Source organism: Falco biarmicus, chromosome 2 (assembly GCF_023638135.1).
Source record: "Falco biarmicus isolate bFalBia1 chromosome 2, bFalBia1.pri, whole genome shotgun sequence".
Taxonomy (NCBI): Eukaryota; Metazoa; Chordata; class Aves; order Falconiformes; family Falconidae; genus Falco; species Falco biarmicus.
This window is the reverse complement of record NC_079289.1, coordinates 81904235-81929303: the sequence shown is the minus strand read 5'-3', so window position 1 is coordinate 81929303 and position 25069 is coordinate 81904235. Positions and strand designations below refer to the sequence as shown.

At 44.5% G+C, this 25069-nt stretch overlaps 1 protein-coding gene across 1 annotated transcript in view; it reads left to right on the top strand.

The window, feature by feature from the left end:
- The window catches only part of LOC130145133 (amine oxidase [flavin-containing] A-like), a 37735-nt gene extending 17596 nt beyond the window's left edge, over positions 1–20139 (top strand). The window contains exons 4-15 of the mRNA XM_056329694.1: positions 2932–3036; positions 4040–4131; positions 7127–7268; positions 9102–9251; positions 10531–10690; positions 11996–12092; positions 13642–13695; positions 14606–14663; positions 15094–15191; positions 16653–16764; positions 18229–18291; positions 18773–20139. Of these exons, the coding sequence (XP_056185669.1) occupies positions 2932–3036; positions 4040–4131; positions 7127–7268; positions 9102–9251; positions 10531–10690; positions 11996–12092; positions 13642–13695; positions 14606–14663; positions 15094–15191; positions 16653–16764; positions 18229–18291; positions 18773–18928 (1287 nt within the window). The 3' untranslated portion in view covers positions 18929–20139. The remainder of the gene's footprint in view (positions 1–2931; positions 3037–4039; positions 4132–7126; positions 7269–9101; positions 9252–10530; positions 10691–11995; positions 12093–13641; positions 13696–14605; positions 14664–15093; positions 15192–16652; positions 16765–18228; positions 18292–18772) is intronic.
- Positions 20140–25069: the final 4930 nt, after the last annotated feature.

The following is a 25069-nucleotide window of genomic DNA, read 5'->3' as shown; positions in this document are numbered from 1 at the left end:
TCATCAATTGGCATTTCATAGTTCTCAAGGGATAAAATATGTTTTCTCATTGATCTTCCTTGGCCATGCCACTGACCAAGATGTGGAGGTGGTAACATTTTCAGATCAGTAATGAAAAGGGTTTTTTTCAAATAGCAGATAAGTGAGTATCCAATGTGATACATGTCATACCAGTGGCCAAGATTGTGAGATTTTTTGATCAGTCCTCAGCAGTTTGTGTCATGTTGTTCTAGAGCTAGTATAGAGGTGGAAAAGTTGGAGGAAAATATTAGGTAGCCAGGCAGTGGGCAAGTTCTCTCACCAATGGCCATATCTGCAGCAATCAGGATAGTTGGGGAGTTTCTCAGCCGGCAGCTGTTGAACACAGTAGAGTTAACGCTGGGTGCTGGAAAAGCTGTTTTGGCACAGACCTTGTCATAGAATTTCTGAGAGAGACTTTCCTTCACCTGTTGTTTCTAGCAATATAAGGAATAGGTTTGGCTGAAAACAAGAGGGGAGGAGCCTTAGAAGTTACTGTTTTGACTTTCTTTCTGAAGAAATGCTTCTTTTTTTGAGTTGAGCCAACGATAGGAGAGGTGCTTCCAAGTTTCACCACTGAGTACAAGTGCCGTCGCTTATCAAAAAACCTGTTGAAAATGGGTGTCACTGAAGAGTGAAAAACTGGGAAGTTTTTGCTGCTACTCCTGAAAGGCAGGCTTATCTTTTCCTTTTGTCCCCTTGCAGTATTGACGTGATGGAACTGCAGTAATAACTTCACCTGTTGTTGGGTGACCTGACAGCATCGCACCTCACCTCTGCTTAAGGGCGAGATTATGGTGTTGTAAAGCACATAACTTGTGCAAAAGACCCATTGATAGCACCTGCATTCCCAACCAGAATAAAAAGTCTAGCAATGAATGAACTTTGAAGGATCAGTGTTTGATCTTTTTGAAAAACAAAACTCTGTGCAGTAGGAAGAAAATGATAAGCAATATATTACTGCTTTGTATCAGGATTGCCTTGTTTGATACAGCATTGGTTTATGACAGTAAAAGCTGTAGCATGCAGTATATCCCTTTGCATGTGTTTTTTGGTCCTCTTTTCTGTGGCTGAACACACAGTGGCAGCGAGAAGCTGTGCTCAAGGAAAAGGAAGAGGCAGTGTTGTGCAGAGGATTCCCTTGCTGGTAGTTCATAGGAGCATTTTCTCTGCTTCTGCCATGGCAGAAGCATGTTTTGCATACACATGTGCACCTGGAGAAGGCTGGAGCAGCATCTCCAGCCCACCTTCCTCCAACATAACTCTCTAAAACAGAATGAAATGGAGATAAAAGAGAGAGAAAAAAGTATGTGGTACACAAGATTAAGATTACGTACCCAGAAATCCAGAGGTAACCAACCACATCCAGAGTCATTCTGCTGACTTGAAAACGCAGTGTTTGTTGGAATTTTAAAAAAGATCTCAAGATGAACTAAGTGCTGAGTTTGCAACCTTGTGCTTTGCTTGGCCCAGAGCAGAGGTTACAGTGTCTAAGCTGAACAGGAGAGTATGTTTGCACCTGCCCTGACTGAAGATGGTGGGGAGGTACAGCACAGTGGGCCATGGGCCCAGAGGGATGCTGAAGCTGGGGCACCGCTGCAGCCATCCTCTGGGGAGAGAGGGAACAAGTGGTGTTGGCTGTAGCAAGACTTATGTCCCATACCATGTGCCATTGTTTCCTCCATTGTACCTGTCCTGGGGTGACAAAAATTGACCAAAATGTGGGAGTTTGAATTTTTTACTGCTTTTTCAAAGTCTGAAAGCTCACTATGGTCTTGAGTTTCATCCTGCACCTTTCATCTTTGTTACAACCTTTCCACAAAAACGTTCTGATGAATATCAGAAATCCATATGTATTTACAGAGAGAGAGAGAGAGAGTTATCAGTGGGGAAGACTGATAAATTATCTCTCGCCAAGTGTGGGGAAGGCACATGTGGTTCCTGCTTTGCGTCTCCCTGTCCCTGGGTCACCATCTCATGCATTTGCAGCACTGCAGCCTCTCACTTGGTCTGTGACTCCCACCTGCTAGGTGTGATGGGCTGGCATGGTATACATGGCACTGAAAAGCATGTTGCGCACTGCTTAGCACCTCAGCTCCTAACTGTCATGGTCCAGTGTGTTCGCTGCATCCTACCACGTGACCTCATGCAAACTTCTGACACACCTGGAAGAGCAAACATTAAAGAGGTTCAAAGCTATTTAATAAGAGAAAATGCTGCCTGCTCATTCGTTCCTCTTTCAGATTAAAGTTATCACAAAGAACCAGGTGCTATTAGATTGTTTTGCTTATTATTATATCACAGGATTATCTGAAACAGTCCATGTTCCTCTTGCACCTGTGTGTCATACATATTGTAAGTGCTGGTACCATTTTTGCAAGTGTACAACATTTTTCTTCCTGCAGCCAAAAACTTTCTTCTTGGCAATTTTTTTTTTTTTTAGGCTAGGTTTCTCCCAAGGTACTTGACGTAATAAAGAGGTGTGTTTGCTTTTAAACCTGTGCAGCTTTTAGGATGCACATTTCAGCAAGCAGGCAAAGATTAGATTCATTCATATGTAATAATGAAGAATGCTTAGGAAAAAGGAATATTACCTCCTTGGCCATTGCTTGAGTCTCCTTAGCCCAGAATGTGACAACCTGCTTAGAACAAATGTACCCCTCCCCATCCCCTCTGAATAAAAAAATGTATTATTGTCCTTTTTAATGTCAGTTCAGCTGCTTTTCCCCCTCATATTTAGCTTCATGCATTCCATTGCTTACAGGCATATTCATTTTAGAAAAAAGCAGGAGGGGGGGGGGGGGAGGCTAAGTCTTTTGGGGCAAAAGGTCAACCATGTGAATTTTGTGTTCTTGAGTAATGAAGATATGCTGTGTTGTGTTTCAGTTGCTTATGTTCTTATATGTATTTTAGGGAAAGTCACGCTCTTTCACAGGTATTTCCCCTTCAACATGGAATCCCTTCGTTTATCTGGATTACAATAACTTCTGGAGGACTATGGACAAGCTAGGAAAAGAGGTAGGCTGTGTAAATTGCATCTGTTTCTGCAATGCTGATGTCACCATGTGTAAATCTGGTTTTGTTTTGCTTCTGGCAGGCTTTTTTATTGCTTCTTTAACATTAAAAAATAAGAAACTTCTATCAGGAAAGGTATCTATGTTGCCCACAAACTATCGGGAATAACAGAACTTCCTTACTGAGAGGGAGTTGGTCCAGGTGACCTCTAAAGGTCCTTTCCAACCCAAACCATTCTATGAGAGGATACAAAAAGATCTGGAGGTGTCTAAGATACCTGAAAAAAATGAGACTGAACTTGGTGTCTTTCAAATTTTTATCAGTTGCCTTACAATCTGGCTACAAACCAGGGTACCTACCGTATAATAACCTTCAAGCATAACTAACTGTATTCCTGCAAAGTTTATTGGGTTTATGTGGTTTTATAGAATCAAATCCATGCATGATACTAGACATTTTTTTTGTCGAACAATACATGCTTTTTAAAGATTCAAATATACAGTAGCATCCTCACATGTCATGGTACTTACATGCAATGGATTATTATTAAGAATTTAACTGTGTAAAAATAATGTAATAGTATCTAGACATTTTTGCTCCCTCTGTAGTTAATGGAGAGATACAGGGGCCTTCGGATGCCCATCTCGGAACTGACTGAATCTCTGACTAGGGAAAGAACTTTTCCCTCAGCTGTTAGAGGACACAGAGGCAACTGAATTAGAATAGAAACCTCACTTCTGGACAACCAAAGGCCAGATGAGTCCCAACATAAGGATATAGTTCATTGGTCAGACAAAGACAGATTTGGTGGTCACAGTAGAATTCATGCCCAAAGGTGTGAACAGATAATATTCAATTCAGTGAATTTATTCCAAATTTACAGCCATATTCAGGGGACAAAAGCAACTCCTGGCCGACAGCAATCAGTTCTGTGCTACTAGCTAGCTGTGAGTGGGCAATGATAGAGTCCTGAATAATTTATTGAATATTTTGCCTCTGTCTCCAGATTCCTCTTGAAGCACCATGGGACGCTCCGCATGCTGAGGAATGGGACAAAATGACCATGAAAGAGCTGATAGATAAGATATGCTGGACCAAGTACATAACTCTTTCTTCACTTTGAAATCCAGCTGCAGAATGATAGTGGCTCCCTGGAAAATTCTGGGGTACAGCTGGGGTACAGGCAGTGCGAGAACAGGAGGTATTTGAGATGACGCTGGTCTTTGTGACGGGCTGTTGTCAGGCGGTGGGCGAGGGCCTGTGGAGGATAAGGTGGTACAGCAGAGCTTGGGCTGGTTGGCAGATGGGTTTAAAGTTGCTGGGGAAACCTGGGGTTTGCCTCGGCAGAACCATGCACGCAGGAATGACAGCATGGGTTCTTCCCACTGTGCTCTCACTTCACTCAGTTGAAGAGCATCTGCCTTTGTGTTTAGGAAAAGCAACATGCAGATAAAATCGGGCTTTGTAGGCATGAGTAAAGGTCACTTGCAGGCACAGAAATGGAGCCAGAAGGAGGTGAAGGGACTTTCCCAGATCCACGGCAGGTTAGGAGCTGAGTGAAGTCCTCTGACTCTTGTCTGTGTCCGCTCCTGCGCAGTTACCATGTGTCTGCTTTTACTGTGTGAGCTGAATCGCATGTACAACAGAGCAGGCAGGTGCCGCTGGCAGACCAGAGAGCATCACACCGTGCCAGAGAGCAGCAGCTTTCCAGTGGTTGCTCAATGGATGGGGCAGCGTGAGACCCAAGGAGGAGTAATGAGCAGCTGTTGGCTCTGGAAACGGGAGAAGTTCAAATGCTGCTGCTTGTTTAAGCAGTAGTGCCTGCTGGGCCTCCGAAACCCTTGGAGGGAAACATGGCAGCTGAGGCAGCCTTTCTTCTTGCCTTTCACCTCCCTGGCTGGTTTGTGCCTGAGCCCAGTCGGGTGCTCTGTGTCTGTCCCAGCACGCCTGTTGCTGCCCTTGCTCAGCTCTGCCCATTGCAGTGCACCCTCCCTCTGCTCCTGGGAAGCTGTCTTTGAATGCCAGCCAGCTCTCCTAGGCCTCTTTGCCCTACAGGGTAGTTTCCCATGAAATGCTGCCAAGCCAGGTCCTTGAGGAAGATAAAATCTGCTCTTCCAAAATCCAGGGCTGCAGTGCTGTGCTTTGTCTTACTCCTCTCAAGATCTTAAACTCCACAGTCTCACGGCCACTGCAGCCAAGGCTGCCCTTCACCTTTTCATCACCCAACAGGTCTTCATTGTTTGTGAGTAGCAGGTCCAGCAGAGCATCAACTCTAACTAGTAGGAAGAGAACCCGAGGTCTGGTATCACCTAGAAAATTGCCAGTGTGTTTTATGTCTACAAGGGACCACACTGTACAAATAAAAAAAGAAACAATATTCAATATGAGGTGACAACACCTGGAAATACTCTTCCTTTCTTTTTTCAATTAGTTCTCTTTGTAAGGCAGAGAGAAGTGTGCTTATACGAGCATTTGTGTCCCCACTTGCTGTGATGGCCCCTGTGGTACTCTGCAATGCTCTCCTCCCTTGCAGTCAGCGTCTCTTATTTGTGCGGCAGTGCCATTTGCTCTTTCATTCTGACTGTGGTTTAGCCCTGTGCCTGCAGCTTCCTGACCAAAATTTTCTATTTGAAATTTATTTTGCTGGCTTAAATCTTGCTACAGCTCCATGTGATACATGCCATTTGTACTGTGTGGTACAGCTGTTTGGACTTTATCCCTCTGTGGAACTGCAGCTTTCTTTATCATTAGTTTTATGAGCCGTTTGCCTGCAAACTCGGATACTTTGAACTACCTTTTCTGTTGCAAGTGCACTGGCTCTTCCTCTTCTAGTTTTTACTGTTCCTCTTAGTCAGGGAGATGGTGGAGTATAAACAGAACTGGGTTTATAGTGGTCTCTCCTGTAACATGCTTCTCTGCAAGACTGCTTCTATTGTCACTGGTTTTGTGGCACTCCAGTTTTAATGGATGTGCTCAGCTGAAACATGTTCAAAAACTCAGTAAAAAGCTGTTTTAGATCTTCAGGCCAACCCAGATCTTTCTACGCATAGTTAAAAAACATACTGCACTGAACAGAAAAGCTGTTCTGCAGCGTTTTCTATATGACTTTGGTCAAGATTATAAAAGATTTGTTTGTCATGTGTCACAGATCAGCATCTACTGACCCTGGAGACTTCACATTCCTCAGGCCTGAACCCGCTGCAGTAGTGTAGTATCGTGGTGCTTTCAGGACTGTGGCAGAGGGTTCTTGTGTGCAGGATGTTTTCATATCCTGGCTAATGAAATAGAAGTGACTGGACTTCATACCCAGGGAAATGAGGTTATAAAAGTTTATAAGTTACAAGGTTCCTTCCTTTAGCAGGTAATTATAAATTAATGTTGTTTTATAAAACTTCATTCAAGTCAAAGACCTTTCATCTTCTTTGCAAAATGATCTCAATTCTCCTAGCAATCTGTAGCCACAAGTGAAAGAAATGGGAATAGCCAGGTCCTCGTTTCCTGCTGCTGTAACTCAGTTTACGTTCAGAGGGCTTACTGTGGTAGAAAGCTGACCCTCTCCTCATGTTTACAGCAATGATTGCCAATTTGGTTTCTCTGGGTTATTTACCATGTCTGATTCTTGGTTTCACGAAAGGTCTGTGCAGGGGGTGAGAGATGGTGAATGTCTTGGCCATGTGGCTGACAGAGTCCCTTGGGGTCTATCAGACCTTGGAAGTTATGTGTCCAATGAGCTCCCCATGGAGGAGAAATGCAGAAGTTTCACTAATTGGTTACCAAATGCATTCTCCTGTTGAGAAAAATACTTTGTTATGATACAAGGAATAGCAGCTGGGAAGCTATTTAAAAAAATAACTAAGGTGAAATCAGTGGGATTTGAAACTGAGTGGGTAAATTATTTGGGAGGGAGGGAAGTGCTGATATAAACTCATTGAATCAGTCTCACTACAAAATAAAAAATGAGATCAATATAAATCATCTTGGCTTTTCTGACTTTAGGAAAGCAGCCCTTATCGAGAATAACAAAGAAAATCCTGAAAGCAGTCAGGAAGTCATGTTTACTTACTACCTGTTTCTGTTCCTGTTTCTCATGCAGAGCTGCTAGAGAATTTGCCACCTTATTTGTGAATATCAACGTCACATCCGAGCCTCATGAAGTCTCTGCTCTCTGGTTCCTGTGGTATGTGAGGCAGTGTGGGGGCACAGCCAGGATTTTCTCCATCACCAATGGGGGCCAGGTACAAAATGTCTCATATTCTTCCTCCTCTCTTGGAACCATAAAGAGCAAGTGTGTTGTGCTCGTCAAAGGCCTGCAGTTAGTGAAGAGAGGAAGAAATACCAAGTGCATGTGGCACCAGAAACAGTTGTGTTCTCATGGGGTGGAACAGCCCTCCCAGCTAGCTCTGTACAATGAGGAATTTTATTAGCTAGGCTTTGAGATAAATTGGGGCAATTGAATCAGTTGTTTTTTCCTGCGTTCACATCAGCACAGTCCTTTTGTTGCTGTTTTGTTGTTTCTTGGCCAGTCTGTTTTCTGTGGGTTACTTAGCACTTCTGAATTTTTTAATGAGTTCAAAGCAAGTGTACTTCAGAGTGAAATAACTTTTTTTGGCATTAGAACCTCTAATGGCAAGAGTTGGAAATAGATAGCAAAAGGCCTGTCCTTCTTGGGACAGCTCACATGGCAGCATGTTTTCTGAGCTACTTTAGACTGTTTCAGGTCATGGCTGCCTGCAGAACATCATGGTTTATGTTATTGTTCTGGATGAAGTTTCAGAAAAGGGGAGAGGGGGCAGTCAAAGTAATTTGGATGTGGTATGTTGGCACCCTTTACTAGCCTCCTACCTCAGTTAACATGGCCTCAGGAAGCATGCATAGCATTTTAGACCTAACCTACTAACAGCAAAAGTGGAGACAGTACCGCACCCTTCCAACTGTGGGGGATAGGGAGGCTGTAGGAGAAGCTGCTTGGAGAGATGCAGCCTCCATTAACGTCTGTCCATTGGGGTAAGAGTAGACAACTGTGTGTCAGAAAGGATGTAAATAGAACTAATGCTGCCCTGAGGCAGGAGCAAGACCTCAGAGCATTCCTCCTCAGGAGCACCTCAGCCACGTTTGCTGTCCCATGTCAGCAACTGCTAGATGTTGCAGCAGGAATTAAAAATAAAACTAATCCTAAGTTACATGTAACTAAACAAGACATGTGGAGAGGGGAAAGCTAGCCTGGGAAGAGCACTTTGTTTTCTTTCTGCCTGGATGGGGCAAGCTGTCTTGCTTTCTACCATCCTTCCCACTCCCCCCAGTCAAAATCATTTGGGCAAAAATGCTAAAGGTTGCTGACTTAGCAGCCATGATGAGTCTTGTAAGACTTCCTCAGGCAGTATTTCAGTCTTTCAGCACAAAGAGACTCTGTGAATCCTTTCCTCCCTGCCAGTACCAGCATCTTCTACGTGAAAGTGAGCCGCTTGATGTAGCGCTGGTGGCCGGTAGATAAAAGAGGGTTAGTGCTTCCCCTGAGCCTCTGCACAGGCATTGCAAGGAAATATGTGTCACAGGTTGTGCTTTTTTCCAGACAGCAATATCTTCGTGTCTTCCCAGGGACAGATAAAGCTCATTGCCTGCTGCACTCGAGGCCAGACCCAGTTAAAAAGATCAGTCTTGCTTCTGAGCTGGTGCAGGCTTTCCCTGTACAGGTGCAAGCTGGTGCCTTTGTCACACATGAGGGTGTCGGTAGCACAGTGATGGATAAAATACTCAAAACCTCTTTTTAATGAACCAATATGTTTATGCTAGCTAGCATACCTGTATTATAGATGTTTGTTCACTAGGCTTCAAGAGTCTTCAAGCCAGCTAATTGAGGAAACCATTCCAAAAGTGGTTTAGGCAGCAATCCTCACTGAGGGTCAGGTTTATGGCTTTGCTCTTCTGAAAGTCTGGGACTCTTTATGCACCCTTAGGACTTGCTGGTTTGGCCTGGAGTTTCTTGATTATGAGCAGAAGTCATATTCAGTGTCATTGTGTGTGATTAATGCTGGTGATTTTTTTGTGTTTCTTTTCTGTTTGTTTTGTAGGAGAGGAAGTTTAAAGGGGGTTCTGGTCAGATATCGGAGAAAATAATGGAGCGCCTTGAAGGCAGAGTTAAACTGGAGAGACCTGTGGTCCTTATTGATCAGACAGGTGATAATGTCATTGTGGAGACTCTAAACCATGAGATATATGAGGTAATTTGATCAGAATAGAAGTAGAGTATGCATTTGGTGGGGGAATATATCTGCTGTAGCTCTTAGCCAGATGTAATCAGGAAGTACCCATTTGTGTGTGTCTATTTCTCAGACTACACTGATGCTCTGTGAAACCTGCTTTACAGATTTATTTATGACTGGGTCTCTTCTTGGTATTCTGCTAGTTAGTTTCTGTCATTACTCTGCTTTTTCTGCCCTAACTTTTCCTGTGATTATATATTTTTACATATTAGTTCTGCATTGAGACCATTTCAAAGAAAGGAAAGTAATGTTCCTGTTCATACCTAAGTTTGTGGTTTGCAGAACAAAAAGAAAAAAAGAAAAAAAAAAAAGACATTTCAAATGCCTTTAGTAAGATTTTGCCTCTGCACAGTGGTGCTGTGAAATGCTCCATCAGTACATGACTACCCACGGTGGCACCCATGGAGTGGCAGCTCCCTTCTGCACACACAGCCCAGCCTGCCACGGGGGTTTGTGCAGGACCATCATGGTCTGCAAAACCCCTGTCTCACAGGTGGCAGTGTTTGGAGGGTATTTAGAGAAAGATAGCAGAAAAGGAAGGGGGTGTTTGACAGAGAAGCTGGTCTAAGGATGTCCTGGAGAAGGGACCCTTCTCTCCCTCCCCCAGGGATTTTTAAACCCTGGCTTCTCCCTCCATGCTGCATGAGTGACAGCCAAGTCAGAGGAGGCTGTCTTCCTGCACTCAGTGGCCCCATCAGTGTGAGAGCACCTGAGAGCAGCATCATCTATTGTAATACACTGTTACCCTGAGCCCTGAAACCAAGCATCCTTCATCGCTCCAGTCAGAAACAGGACCTGCAGGATGGATGGAGCATGTTCAGGAAAGCTGAAATTACCATCAGTGTTGCTTGTCCTGAAGTAGTATCCTGTGAACGTGCATGACTTTTTTTAACAGCTTATAATTTTGAAAAATGTGGGTCGTGTTTTCCTGGGGATGATAAAAGGCAGTTTTACCTATGCTAGATCATCTATCTTGCCCCATTTCCCCACCTGCCTCCATCCAAGTATCAGCTCTGGTCCTGTAGTATCTGGAAAGCTGTCAAGCATCATCTAACCACAAAACAACATGTTTTTCCCAGATCCTTTTTCTGAAGTGGCAGATTTATTTTGGTCACCTGGAAATACCTGTGTGGGAAAGCTGTTAACAACTAATAAGGGTGTCTTTCAAACATGTCCTGTAGGGCAAGCTCATTGAGAGGCAGCGCCTTGTCTGTACTGACTGTGGTTTGTGTTTCAGGGCAAGTATGTGATCAGTGCTATCCCTCCGATCCTGACAACGAAGATTCATTACAAACCAGCACTACCTCCAAAGAGAAACCAGTTAATTCAGCGTTTGCCTATGGGGTGTGTCATAAAATGCATGGTGTACTACAGGGAAGCCTTCTGGCAGAGGAAGGGTATGTGGGGAAAGTGAAGGACTTGGGAGCCCCATGCGACATGAGTTTTGAAGCTCTGCTATCTGTCAGTCAGGGAATAAATCTAAGGCAGGGTTAAATGTGCAAACCACAAACTGAAACGCACAGAAAAGTGAAAGGTAAAGCTCCTTAGAAAAGAGAGCTCTTCCTCCAAGCTTGGGTGCACACCTTGTCCCAAACATGAGTCTGGACCCAAATAGGATCCCAAATCTCATTGTTGCTAGCTGAGAAGGGATGACAGAGAACAAGCAAGGTTTCTCTGGGAAGCACTGCTGAAACTAATGCACAGAAGCAGTGACCTTGCAGCAGCAGGTCCCCACTTCTCCCTGCCAGGGACAGAGTTAGGGCAGACAGAGAGAATTTATAGCAGATGACAAGGAGAGCTTAAGGTGTAAGCAAGACCTTGCCCTGTTTTTAATCCTCTGATCTACAGACTTGATATCTCAGAGTACTGGGAAAAGTAGCTTAGGTTTTTGTTTAACTCCGGATATTTTTTCTATGTGTTACAACATCATGTGTTTCTCAGCTTTAACTGATACTATTTCCAGAACAGTTTGTATGAACAGATTAGTTTCCACTTCCTATGAAACAATACTGAGAGTTGCACTGGGTGAGAGTATTTCTTAATCAAAAGAATATTATTTTGTATGTTTCAGGGCATAAACCAGCCCTTGGGATTAGAAGAAAATGTAGGCAGGTTTATGCGTTGTTATCTATATGAGATTTTTTTGCGTGTTCATCTGAAACATGTACTGTTGTGATACTAGATTAGACAGCCTGTGTTTCTGCCACTTTGCTGTTATGGGACACTATTCCTGACAGTCTTGTCATCAGCAAAATGAATACAGGGTGTAAATCTGAGCCCGCACTGACCAGATGTAATTACACTGGGTTTTGTTGCTGCTGTTGTTGTTTTGGCCGAAGTAACTCATGGAATGAACCATCATAGTTCTTGCTACATCCATTTATTTTTAATGTTTATCCCCCCTAAATAGAAAGCCAAAGAGACTTGCAATAATCCACAGAATTTCCTTGCTAAATAATAATGGAATTTAAATATGACTTGTGTAAGTCTGTGTATAAGATCTCCCAGAGTCAGAGGGAAGAGAGGAAAGAGGCTGTTACAAAAACACTTCAGACATGTAGGCGTTATTGGTAATGAAGGAGTTTCTGTATAGTTCCTTTTGTGGATAATTTTATTTACTCATTACTGGCAGAAAGAATGGTCATCAACAAGTTTCTCTGAAATAATTTTGTTTCCTCTCACCCCCCACCCCGCTGCCTTAGGTTATTGTGGTTCCTTCCTCATTGAGGATGAAGAGTCTCCAATTGGAATAACCATAGATGACACGAAACCTGATGGATCTTTCCCTGCCATTATGGGGTGAAGAGCTTCTAGCCTATACTTACAAATGTTTATTTCTTTTTGTCTGAAGGAGTGGGAGGAGGAGGAAGAGGGGACATGGCCAGGTTATATCAGTGGGGACCACTCCCACAGTCTTCACAGATGGAGGAGAGCACTTCTGACAAGCCTTTCGTGCCTCTCTAGTCCGTATAAGCTTTCAGATTAAGTATCTGCTACAGATATCCCAATGCAAAGGAGATGCTTGGGAAGGAGTTCCTGAATTCAGCTGTAGTTCATTTTAAGCATTCAGTTAATGGTTTTTTGCTGTGTAATGGATTTAGAAATAAATCCTTTTCTTGAGTAGCTTTGTGAGCCTGTGTTCAGCTTATGTTGGACCTTGTATTTAGTGCCTGGGCCAAAATGAAAATGCAGTTGTCCAAGAAATCCTCATTTGCCTCCTCTCCCCACGGACCCGAGGCAGAGCAATGAACATCACCTGGTGGCTGAGTGGGGCAAGCAGCCATGCAGTGAAGAAATCAGGCTTCTGAAGAAACTGCCAAGTAAAAAAGTTGTAGTTTGGACAAACAGATAGGAAAATATGTAACAGCATTGACTGGCTTTTAGAATAGGTTAAGCCAATATGAACAAACAGTATTTACTAAAGCTTCCACTGGTGACACTGCCAAAAAATGGCCAATATAAATATCAGGTAACTACTTCTTAAGTATCTGGCAAGGAAAGCTTGCCACTTCTACTGAACTGTACATGTTTATGGCATGTTCGAGGCTTAAAAACTTCTGTGACCTGAGAGCAGTAAGCCTCCTCCAAACCGCATATGGCAAACAGGCTTCTCCTTTCTCCTTGTGAATTGATGCAACTTTCTGAAAGAGTGCAGGAACATACTTCATCCCCCGGGTATCTCCACTAAGGTCAGATTAACTAATTGCCAAATCTGTTTCCTTCAAGCTGAATAAGTATTCACCCCGGTTCTTACAGGACTGGTCCATGACGCTGTGCAGTGCTTGTCAGAGCAGCAGGCTCCTGTCACTTATTGACACCAAATGACGTGGGCAGTGGTACAGCCAGCTGTCTGCAAGACTTCAAAAGCTCAGGAAAACTCAAGGTCTCAGTCCTTTTGAATAAGACCTAGGTGTAAGAGGGTAGGCAGTGCAGGGTACTTTGCTGGATGCTGTCATCTCTCTGCCCACTTTGGGTGTGACTTTGCTCTCCTGAGTCAGTGGGGATGGAGAGAGAGTTCATTCCCACAGAGCAAAGTGAGGCCAGCGCTGGCAGCTTTGAAAATGCGCTTGCAATCTGCAGCTTCCTCATCTGGTAGCTGCCAGGCAGTCCTCTCTGCCTGCCCGCTGGGAATGCATGCACTGCCTTTCAGCTGACTCCCCAGGGTACCCTGCACAGGCCTTTTCACCCATGTGACCTGTAATGAGGTATGATGAAAAAATGTCAAGCCCATTACGTACCGGTGAAGTGATCTGCCTGTCTTTTTTTAGAGTAATTTCAAGTAAGAGCATGCAAATCAGCTGGGGTGCTGACACTGCATGATATTTATATGCTATATTTTCCTTTTCAGTTTCATCCTTACCAGAAAGGCCATTAAACTGGCCCATCTCAATAAGGAAGAGAGGTAAGAGTTCAGAAACTGTGAATATTTCAGAAGCCAGTCAGTTCTCTGGGATGCTTCCCCACAGGAATGTGTGTGAATATGTGTGTGCGGGTGCATGCGTACACATGCACAGTGCAACTACCAATACTGGAAATTGGGGCAAAAATTGAGCTTTTAGTATAAACAGGCCAAGACACTAATGCTAATATCCACCCAGCTGTGGATATTTCTGAGTTTCCGGGTCCTGCCCGCTCTTCCGTGTTATGACAGACTTACCAGCTCTGTGTCTCTGTGTGGACTGAGAAGATTTTCCAAAGACGTTCCCAGACTGCATCACCACTAAATGATGCTTCACCCCAGGGATATAGGGAGCGCTGACATGCCTAGTTTTGGATGTCCTTCACATTCAGACTGGGTGATAAAATTTTTAAATCTCTACATTTTCAACAATATGATTTCACCATTAGTCTGTGAAATGAACAAACAGGACTTTCTAAATGAGATTTTTGGTACGCATGCAAGTGAAAGAGGAGTTCTGCTTAGGAATGTGAGCGGTTTTCTCTCATATTTTGGTCTCAGCTATAGCAAATCTGTAGGGATTTCATTGATTTATGTTGCTTCTCTTCTAGTCTTACACCAGTGAACAAGAGAATGAATTGGCTTTGCTTCCTAAAATAACAAAGATTTAGTTTTTTTAGAGCTCGTTGCCAAAATCAACCTTCATCTCCATTCCCTGGTCCATCTTGGATGTCACATTTGTGCATCAACATTTGAAATATATATGTTAACAACTTAAAATGAGACTTAAAAACAAAGCCAAGCACAACTTTATTTCCAATGTATTGCAATAAATGTGATTTTTTTAATAAAAGCAGTAAGTGAGAGGTGTTTTTCCACCTTTTTTTTCCTGACTGATCTTATTTTCCTATAGGAAGAAGAAGATCTGTGAGGCATATGCCAAAGCAATGGGGATGGAAGAGGCTTTACATGTAAGAAATGAATGCCTGTTTTCACCTCTGTTGTACAGTAATGTTGCTTCTTTGTTCTGGAGGATGAAGCTGAAATTCCTGGTACCTAAAATGTGTACCTAAACCTGCATGTTGTGCCATACAGTCTGTAGTCCCAAGGGGAGTGCAGCAGCATCTAGTACAGGAAGAAAAGAGCTGCCAGTCTCACTGTTTACAAGAACAGAGAAGGGAGTACATGGTTTAATTTGTCCTGTCATTTCCCCATGGGAGGCCAGTGCTTCTGTAAAATGCAAAGATTTGTTTTGTGCAGATGAATAGCATTAGCTAGATGAAACGGCACTCCTTTGACAGGTATCCTTAGCTTGTTTTTTCCCTCTTCAAAGGAAATGGATTCTTTATTTCCAATTTCTCTGCCACTGTTTCACTCTCTAATATTTGCTGATACTTACAGCCAGTGCATTATGAAGAAAAGAACTGGAGCATGGAGCAATATTCAGGAGGTTGCTACACAGCCTACTTCCCACCAGGCATAATGTATTCTTACGGAAGGTAAGACAGAGAATGCTTTGCTCTCTAATACACATTTCTTAGCTTGTGTACGATGATATACCTTATGCAACAAACTTAACGGTATATGTAGCATATTGGGGGAAATCCAACCCTCCTTCCACTCCCCTACTCCCCACCTAACAAGGATCTTGCTATTGACTTTAATAAGAGCAGATTTTCTCTTGTGACTTTCAAGGAAACAAAACACAGTCACAAAGGACCCATTAGAGCCACGAAACCTTTCCCCACTAGGTTACTTACAATATTTGCCACTATGCAGTATTTGCAATAGATCACTTTAAAGCTAAGACCTTGAGGGCACACATCTTGGACAGATGAAGAGTCCTTGTCTGACTGTGTAGGTGGAGCATCAGGTTCTGGTGAAGCTGGTTGAGTCGCATCTGGAGGGGAAGGCACAAAACCCTTATATGAAAACTCATTTGCTTCTCCCACCCAGCAAAGCCTCCCATGCTCTCCCCACGCATAACTGCTGTATTCCTAAAGGAACATGTTAGATGATACTGATTAATACTAGGTATAGCACTGAAAAGTGTGTGGAAGGCACGGTTCAGCACATAATGGGAACAACCAGACAAATCTTGTATCCATAGCCAAAGACCAGACAAACCATGTAGCACATCACAGTGTGAGCTCCTGAGCATGTCCATCATGGAGTTACACCCTGCCTCCGTGCCAAGACGCGTGTGGGAAGAAGTCACCTCGTGCACTGGCTTGTCTGTTGTAATTTATCTGAACACTTGGGTACTGATCAGTGAGGCCTCTGGCCTGGGGAGGCTGGTGTCAGGCAGACAGGGAGAACCTAACGGGGGGTTAGATGGGAGCCCTTAGAGCAAGCATCTCTCTCTGTGGGAAAGGGAGCTCCTTGCCTGTGGCTGGGTTGACCGGTATGCTTGTGCAGCTTTGCACAGCTGAAGGGCTGGCTTATGTGACCCTACAGGGTGAATGCAGCTCCCTGAATGCTGAGGCTTTCAGCTGCTCTCCCCTTTTGGCAGGACTGGCAGTCAGGCAAGTCCAGCCCCCGAGTAGAAGCTGGTATTAGTGACCTATCACTGCAAAAATGTCATTCACATCCTATTGTAATGGCAGGATAACAACAAAGCTGCCATGCGGAAGACATAAATCTATCAGCTGCCCTGCATTTCTGGAGGCTGTTAGGATTATCCCTTATCCCAGCACTAAAATAAGGCTCATGTTATTTTGCACAGAAGCTGGGCACTGATTTATGCCTTAGATTTTCTCTGTCTCAGATCTTGAGTTTTGTGTACAGAAGCAAGTAGGTGGTCCTGTGGGTACAGTTCATGGCACCATACTCTCCAGCCCAGGTTTGTAGGAATTCTGCAGAACTGAAGTTGAGTGCCCCGTCAAAATCCGTAAGTTGCTTTCAGAAGGATCATCGCCTTCCTGTTACTTGTCATCTGACGTTCTCCATTTATTTTGAAGGATCATTCGGCAGCCCATTGACAGAATCTACTTTGCTGGCACAGAGACAGCTACCCAATGGAGTGGATACATGGAGGGGGCCGTACAGGCAGGAGAGAGAGCAGCCAGAGAGGTACAGACTGTTGGTTTGCTTTCAACGCCTCTATTAAAAGGCTAAAAAGGTTTAAGTACAGCTTGGAGAGTCTGATTTTGTGCATCACACCCTGTAATTGTGCAGAGGTTCCTAGAATTGATGGGGAAGAATCCCCGAAAAGGATGTGAGCCATAGCCTTCTTTTTTTTAATTAACTTTACTCAGTTTGCTATTGAATAAAGTGAAACCAAAAATCTCACCTGAGTCAGAACGTTACGCGGTGTGTCTCTGCACTGGAGACTTAAAATGCAGCTCATGCCATATACCTCAGGTCTAGAGGAAAAAACCTCCAACCTGATGCTGCCTTTAGATATACTACCACAGCTTCTAACAAATTAATTGCTGTAGGTTTTAAAAGCCATTTAAGTCATTACAAATGCTCACAGCTATTTCCTATGCAGCAATCTGGAAATCTGAGCGTTGTTCTTATTTTTGATGTATCCCTTCTGCTTCTTCTTTTACGAGGGAGTGCTGTTAGCTCAGCTTTATGAATTCATAATGGTTGGCTCTGATAATGTCTGAATCTCCTCAGAATGACACATTTGGACTGGATTCCCAGTCACAGTGAAATCCCTTTACAACAGTCTGGAGGGAGGGAAAAAAGCCATTAAAGGGTGTACATTACAGTTACAACTACTGTATGGCAGGGCCACAGAGTTGTTATTTAAGAGAAAATCAGCCCTTTGCTTCCATTTGACAGAATGTCATACTCACCTTATAATTCTCATTACCTGCTGTGTTTCATATCGCCTAATTTTTCTTTCTCCATGCCTGTGAGCAGTAGTTACAAAGACAGTGAGCTGTCTCTTCTGGAGACAGTCGTTTGCCCCTGAGAACCTCCATGATTCTTGCACTCAGTTTATTCACAAGAAAAATCTTTAATGAGCTTTGTACTGCCAAATACTGAATAGCCAAGAGATAACTTTGTCATTGTATGCTTTGAAAGACCTAGAGTTGTATTTCTCCTTTTTCTAGTTTGTGATCCAAGCAGCATCACTCCTAACAGACTTTGTGTCCTGAGTGTGTGGTGGTAACCTCACCTTGCTATTTCTCCAGCTGTCATGTGAAAAAGCATTTTCACTTGTACTCAGAAAAAAAATTAAAATAAACATCTAGAGAAGCTGTAGTTTTTGTGGATTCCTGAGTGAAGTCCTACTTTTTACAAATGATTCTGTGAAACTGTCCTTGCTTAAAACACTGGTTAGGCACAGGACTGTTTGATGACCAGCTGTCATATATTTACACAAACTACCAAAACTGCCTCCATCTCTCTTTTTTAATATTAGCAGAGAGATCATTGTACATTTTCTGGTTTACTTTCAGCTAGTCATAGTTGTGCCTTTTTTAAATGTCACCTTGCTCTGACTCGCTCTGCTCTTCCAAAATGGAAAGTAGTGTGGGTTTTAATTTTTTCTCACGTGGTACAAATAATTTGTTTTCCTAGATACTGTACAGGATGGGGAGGATCTCAGAGAATGAAATTTGGATGCCAGAGCCGGAGTCAAAGGTAAGCCAGACTTTCTTGTCACACAGTCAGGCTGAAGCTCCTGCTTCAGTAATTCCTATGGAGCTGCCCCCAGGTGAGGTTTGGGTTACGTCACATGCTGATGGTATTAATTGTTTTGACTTGTCCAAGGAATATTGTTGCCCCTGTCTGAGGAGTGGATGGCCGAGAGCCAGGGACAAAGAACTCGGAGCCTGAGGGACTGCAAAATGCAGGAAATAATCCTAGTTCTGCCCATTCCCAAATCATGGTCTTAAGCCAAATATAACCTCCTTCCAGTCACAAGCAACTCCACCTTCACTGTCCTGTAGCTGTTCAGGATGACAGAAAATACATTTCACAGCCATGACCCTCCACCCCCATGCTCCAGTCTGGTCCTCAGGAGAAACCTGTGATCTCCCCAGCCTAGTGGGGCACATTTGCTGCCTCCCCTCTCATGCAGTGAGGGAAACTCTATAGCAGTACCATCTCCTTTCTCCCCCAGGATGTCCCAGCCCGACCATTCACCACCAGCTTCTGGGAGAGGAACCTGCCCTCCGCACCAGGATTGCTGTGCCTGCTTAGCTCTGCCATCTTCTTCACCTCTGTGGCTGCTGCAGGGCTGTTTGCCTGTAAAAAGGGACAGCTAATTCGAAACTAGCGGGGACCACATGTCTGGTGGAAGCTGCATACTCCCTCTTCTTCCCTTTTACCAGATGATTGTTGGTTTTGGAGAGAAGTGCCACGGACAGCAGGAAAGGGCAAAAGTCATTGTTCTTGTGATTTTTCTTTTTAGTACCATAATTAATGCATCAAATCTACTGCAGCTGCTACCAGCTAAACAGAAATAAATCAACTGTGGGCACATTTTTCTAATTTCCCTTTCCTTTTTCCATCTGTTTTGATTGGACATGATCATATCGATGGTGCATTCCTAATACAGACAAGGCAAAATGCAGATCACACCTTTCCCAAAAGGCAGAGAGGCCTTGGAGAATGTATTTGTTTCTACTCACTGCTTTATTTTTTACCACACAAGATAATAAATGCCCTTATGTATTCACTTCAGTTAGCAGCTCAGAATATCTGAGGTTATTCCCATAACATCCCTGCTGCACGGAAGAGATTACCGTGCCAATCAGATGTAGAATTGCCAAATTAATTTTCAGATGCGTTTGATTAATTATTAATCATTGCAATGTGAAACTTAACCACGAGCTGGATGAAAAGAGGTAATTAGCACGAAGCAGCTCACTAAATGGTGAGAGAGGAAGCACGAGTGGACTTTATTCTGCCCGCTACCGAGCAAACATCTGTGATTCCCTGTTCTGCAGGGTGCCTTCGCCAGCACAGCACGGCCACGGCGCAGCTCTCGGTTACTTCCTGGCCCAAGAGCATCTGATCCAGCCAAGCCGTTTGCTGTTAAACCAGAGTGAAATGAATTAGCAAAGTTAAATCCCTTCTGACTTGCAGCAGGTGCTAGCTGTTATTTTCCAAATGGCAGCAGCTTCCTGGCTCCCTGTCAATTTGCTGCCCCTCATTTTGCTTGTGATCTGCACCGCCAATTCCTCCAATAAGGAGAAATATATTTGGGGCTTGAATTACTGCCTTGTAGATTACAGTAATTGGGTGCATCTGCCTGTTCCACTCTTATTATGTACATGATACACTTAAAATAATCACTTTAGTGTTGAACGAAGTCTGGAATATATGTTTCACAACGTACCATCATTATGCAGTCTTTTTGCCATGAAATGTGAGCATTGTATGTGTCCATGAACTCAACTGTCAATCAACATGGGTGAAATGTGCCTTTCCATAGTCCTGAAACCTTGGTAAGAGGAGCTCTTCTATAAACTTTTCTTGAGATTCTTTCTCGTGTTACTTTTGTGAGTTTGTGGAAGGTGATGTTTCTCTAGCGTGTGAAGTCACTAGGCGCAGCACATGCAGCAGCCACCGAACCCTTGCTTTGCTTGATACGATCCATATGTATACACCAACAGAAACACCTACATACCCAGGATGACGTCGCTCCTGGCCTCTACTTCAACCACATTCGTATGCACACAACAAGTGCAGGCCAGTCTCAGCCTAGGTGCTGGTGGGCTGCAAACCAGAAGCTGTTTCCAGAGGGAAGGGGTGCTTCAGGTGGCCCCTTGTCATCAGATGTGAGCAGGTGCTCATGGTGCCAGTGTTAAGCACTGCACAGGAAAGGTTGTACTGATGGTACATGTCTCCTGAGCTACTTTGTTCATTGTTCATTGATCCCCATTCTGTGTGGGGATCAGCCAGCCACTACCAGTTTCTCTGGCAGAAAAAAAGCCTGAACAGATTATTTATAAGGTGACCATCTACATTTTAAGCTTCAACTTTCCCATCTACCTTCAACTTACACATGCACTTCAAATTACCCTCACTAGAAAGGAGAGAATAGTCTCAGTAGGAAACAGCAATGCTGGGTTTTAAATACATTGAACTGTAGTATTATATGCTTGTTTAAAGGATTTTTGACACATCATTTGACAAGTTGGTTTAGCATCCAGCTTAGGAACATTTTAAGAGGGAGAAAAGGGACTGACATGAATTGCTGTTTGACTTGAGGGCTCCCTGTCGAATATGTTCCCCCCAGCTCCAGCCACTACCAGGCTGGGATTCCTGTGCACCAGGACTACCCCTTGCATGCAGCCTGGCACAGCCCCAATGCCTGCCTGAGGGCTTGGGGAGGGAGCACGGGCTTGCTCCTGAGAAGCCTTTTGTGGTGTGAAATGGTTCTGTTACGTGCTTCCCCCCGGGGATATTTTCACTGCCTGAAAAACACTGTCCATATCTACTCAAAAATATTTATCCGCGTATTTGTGGCTATTGGAACGATTCATTTTTGTGCTGACTTTAAACTTGACATCTGAATTTCACAGCTTTTGTGTGTGCACACAAAAGAGACCCCAAATCATCTGGAATACACCTGTGAGCCAACACCATCCAGCTTCACTCTTCACCTTACCCACGCACTTCTACTGTAATTTGTTTGGGTTTTGAACTGCAAGTTCGTTTCAGCTGAACCAGTCCCAAACAGGGCCAGGTACAATGTTCCCTGTTTTGAGAGAAAAAGCACATCTCGCTGCTGTGGGATTGGTAAGCACAAATGAAATGAAAGAGGTTGGTTGAAATCAGCATTTCTGAAACTTCTGCAGCTCCCTGGCACCACACTGCTGCCGAGAAAGGGCAGCGTTTGTCGGAGATTATAGACCAGTTTCCATCCTGCTTTAATGCCCTTTCTGACAATCAGAACAATTTCCCTGTTTAAACATTAAACATTTAGCTTAAATATTAAACAGCCAGGCATCTTTCTTAAACCAATTTTGAAACAGAATGGGACCGAGTTTATCACCGCTGACAACTCTCCGAGTGAGCTGCTGCTGTTATTAAAACCGTGAGGCTCAAACCCTGTGGAAACACCTCTTTCTGCTGGGGACCAAGTGGAGTCCTCAGCCAGGCTGTGGGGTGGGAAAGCCTGCTGTGACTTCCCTAACCAGGGGTGCTCGGTGCCCCAGTTTTTGAAGGAAGAGCCCTGCACTCCCCTGGGGGAGGTGGGAGATGCTCTGTCCTCTCAAAGTAAGGGATGAGAAGGGAAAGGCCAAGGTCCACACCAAGTCCATCAGCACCAGGTGGGAACTGAATTGCATTGACATGCCTGTGAAATGGGAAAGCCTCAGGTGAAAAGGATGCTGTTTGATGTGTGGAAATAAAGCGAAGACCAGAGCAAACACTGGCAGAAGGAGTAGTGGAGGGGAAGGAGAGAAAAAAAATCAAGACTAATCCTCCATACTAGCAGCAAAATAAGATGCACCACGGAGCAGATAGATCAGGTGGTCTGAAATAAGCAAGCGGAGATGATGCCTGTGAGAGAACCTGCTTCTTTTTAAATTAAGTTGCTGGTTGTGCTTACAGATACCACAGCAGCTGTGCCCAGCCCCTCAGCATGTCACATAATCAGCCTTTTAACACCTTTGAGAGCCACAGAAATCGGCATTGGGGATGGGAAAGCACCTGTAAGCATCTCATGCTTCCCACCACCTTTCTGCCCCATTCCCTTCACCTGCAGCTGCTGCGTGTGCAGCGTGGCACGGCAGCCCCCACCCTGGATGTCAACAACCAGCCCCATGGGGACAGTCACCCTGAAACAGGCCAGGCTGTTGGGCCACCAGGAGCTGGATGGGCAGAAGGTGCAAGAGGAATGCTGCTGACTGGCTTCTTTGCTGCATCACCCCAACAAGGCTTTCCTTCCCTCATCACCTACTGCCATGCAACCTCCAAAATGCCCAGCACGCAACCTCCAAAACGCCCAGCATGGGAACTGACAACCCAAACCTCTCTGGCTGGAAACCCACCATATGAGAGTGCTGAGAAAGGGCCACGGTCACGAGGGTGAAGAGCTGGGTTGCAGGGGCTGCACGCTTTGACACCAGAGCACGTGAACATCCCCCAGGTCAGGCAGCATCTCTCCAGCCGTGCTCCTTGCTCAGGGCAAGGGGGAGAGCTCTGACCGCGTTCATGTGGGGTGCTAAAGGTGTACCCAGCCTCAAAATCCACTCGGGGCGAGCAAGTGGCTGCAGCCTGTGCTTGGGCTCTTCAACAGTCATTCACCAGCAATACTTTGCAGTTCACATTTGATCCAGCCCCCTGTTTCACACTTGATCTCTTTTCCCAGGATCAAAGATACCCCCAAAACACTGGCACAAATTAGCATTACGTATTTGAATAAAATACCACCCAGGGGGATGTGCCAACAGTCTGATGGGCTGTAAACTGCAGGTTTACCACCAGGCAGTTCCTTCATTCCATTGACCAGGTTCTGCTGCCTGGCAGCAAGGGCTTTCCCCAGCCAGAAACCATGCAGGGAACAAGCTGGGGACTGGTCTTACGTTCTCTGCACAGAGCTCAGCTCCCAGTTCAGCATCAAGAAATAGAAAAATGGACAAATCCAGAGAGTCTTCTTCTGTGGAAACATGATTTTAGTCTGTTCTTTTTCTTTTAGGTCGTTTCTCTTCCATGGAGCAGTTGGAAACAGTTTTGTTTTGCAGATGTTCCCTGCAACAGTTGCTTTCCACACACACATAGAGAAAGCAAATTTCATCCTGGTGAAAATCCAGAAGGAGAAATTAAACGTGCTCTTTGTCTGTGAACTGTAACTTTTTCTTTTCCCACTCAGCTCCTGCCCTTGGTAATACATGCTTCGGGCTCCAGCTGCAACTCCTGTTCTGCTCTTTATTTGTAGTGCTTGGCTTCCCAGTTTCTGTTCCCTGTTTCTTGCTCTGTTTGGGGTTTTTTTTGGCCTCATCTTACACAGCAGAGACAGAACAACGCAGGACACATCGAAGGAGCAGGGAAAAAAGTTGCCCAAGCAAAAGCACATTCCTTACAAGAGGAAAGGGAAGCTTTAGCAGAGCGGTGCTGGCAGCTTGCTGGGTGCCAGAGGTCAGCAGTGCCTCCCAGCTGCCCATCTCCTCTTCCAGGGGTTCCAGGAGAGATGTGATGTGCCCCGACCTATAACCCTGAATGGATCAGACAGGGCTGTGAGCTTGTGCTGCCTATGACCTTAACAAGCATAAGACAATATAAGGCACATGTCCTTTGCGATCTCTACCTTCCCACTATTACTCTTTCTCCATGCAATGTAACTGCTAGCTCCACTGCCTCTCAGGCAACGAGAAGACAGCTTCCACCCAAGATGGAGTTGAAAATGAAGCAAAGGACGTTATTACTGCTTGTGCTGGCATTTGAACTTTCACGATCAGACCATTCACTTGAAAACTCCTTGGACCATTTTCATCAAAACATCAGTTAAATCGCAGATGTCTGACCCAAGTACAAAAGCCAGAGCCACTTGCGGGGCTACTACTGTGGGCAGACACCAGCTGCAGACAGCTGTGCTGGAGCATGGCCGGCTGCCTGTTTGCACAGCAGCATGGCACAGCGGGCTCAAGGCTGAGATAAAGGCTGCCATCTTCCGGCTATGTAACAGCAGTATTTCATCACCTCACAAACAAAAATGTGGCAGAAGCTTAACATTTTGATTTGCAGAAAGGTCTCAGTGGGTATTTCTGCACTGGTGCTTACCAGTCCTGTTGGGTACCCAAAATATCAAACTCTGGAATGGAAATACACTAAAAGAAAGGGATGCAAGTCCCCAGCTTCAAGCCCCCGTTCTCACCCATCTCCAAGCTCAGATATGTCATGCTGGAAGAAGCAAAGGCACGCTCCATCCCTGCAGCTTCCATCCCTGCAGCCTCTGTAGCCAGTCCCTGGCAGAAATCAGGGCAATGAAATGGCTGCTGCACCACCCCTCTACTGGCACCCCAAGACTTCTTCCGAAGGGCAGCATGAAGGAGCTGGAAATCTATGAGTACAGGTCCTAAATGCACCTGAACACTCGCCTCCTCTGAGAAGGGGCTTTCTTTGGAGGCAGTTTGCTTTACAGAGATAAATAGAGGTGATGGCTCAAATATGAAAAAAAACCAAACAAACCAAAAAACTCTGAAAAAGCACTTCAGCCAAATGCCAGCTCGTAAAGGAATTATTGGGAAATAACATAGTTTCTAATTTAGTTTAATATTTTTGTTCCACTTCAGGCTGAATTGGCAAGTGGAGGCTGGAGTAACATCTCCCCTTGATTTTGATTAAGTGCAAGCATGCATTTCAATTGTTTTAAGATAATGACTGCACAGCCCGATGGGATATATCACTGCCTCAAACCTGGAATAGAAGTTTCCACATCTGAAATTATAATGTAATTTCTGCTAAA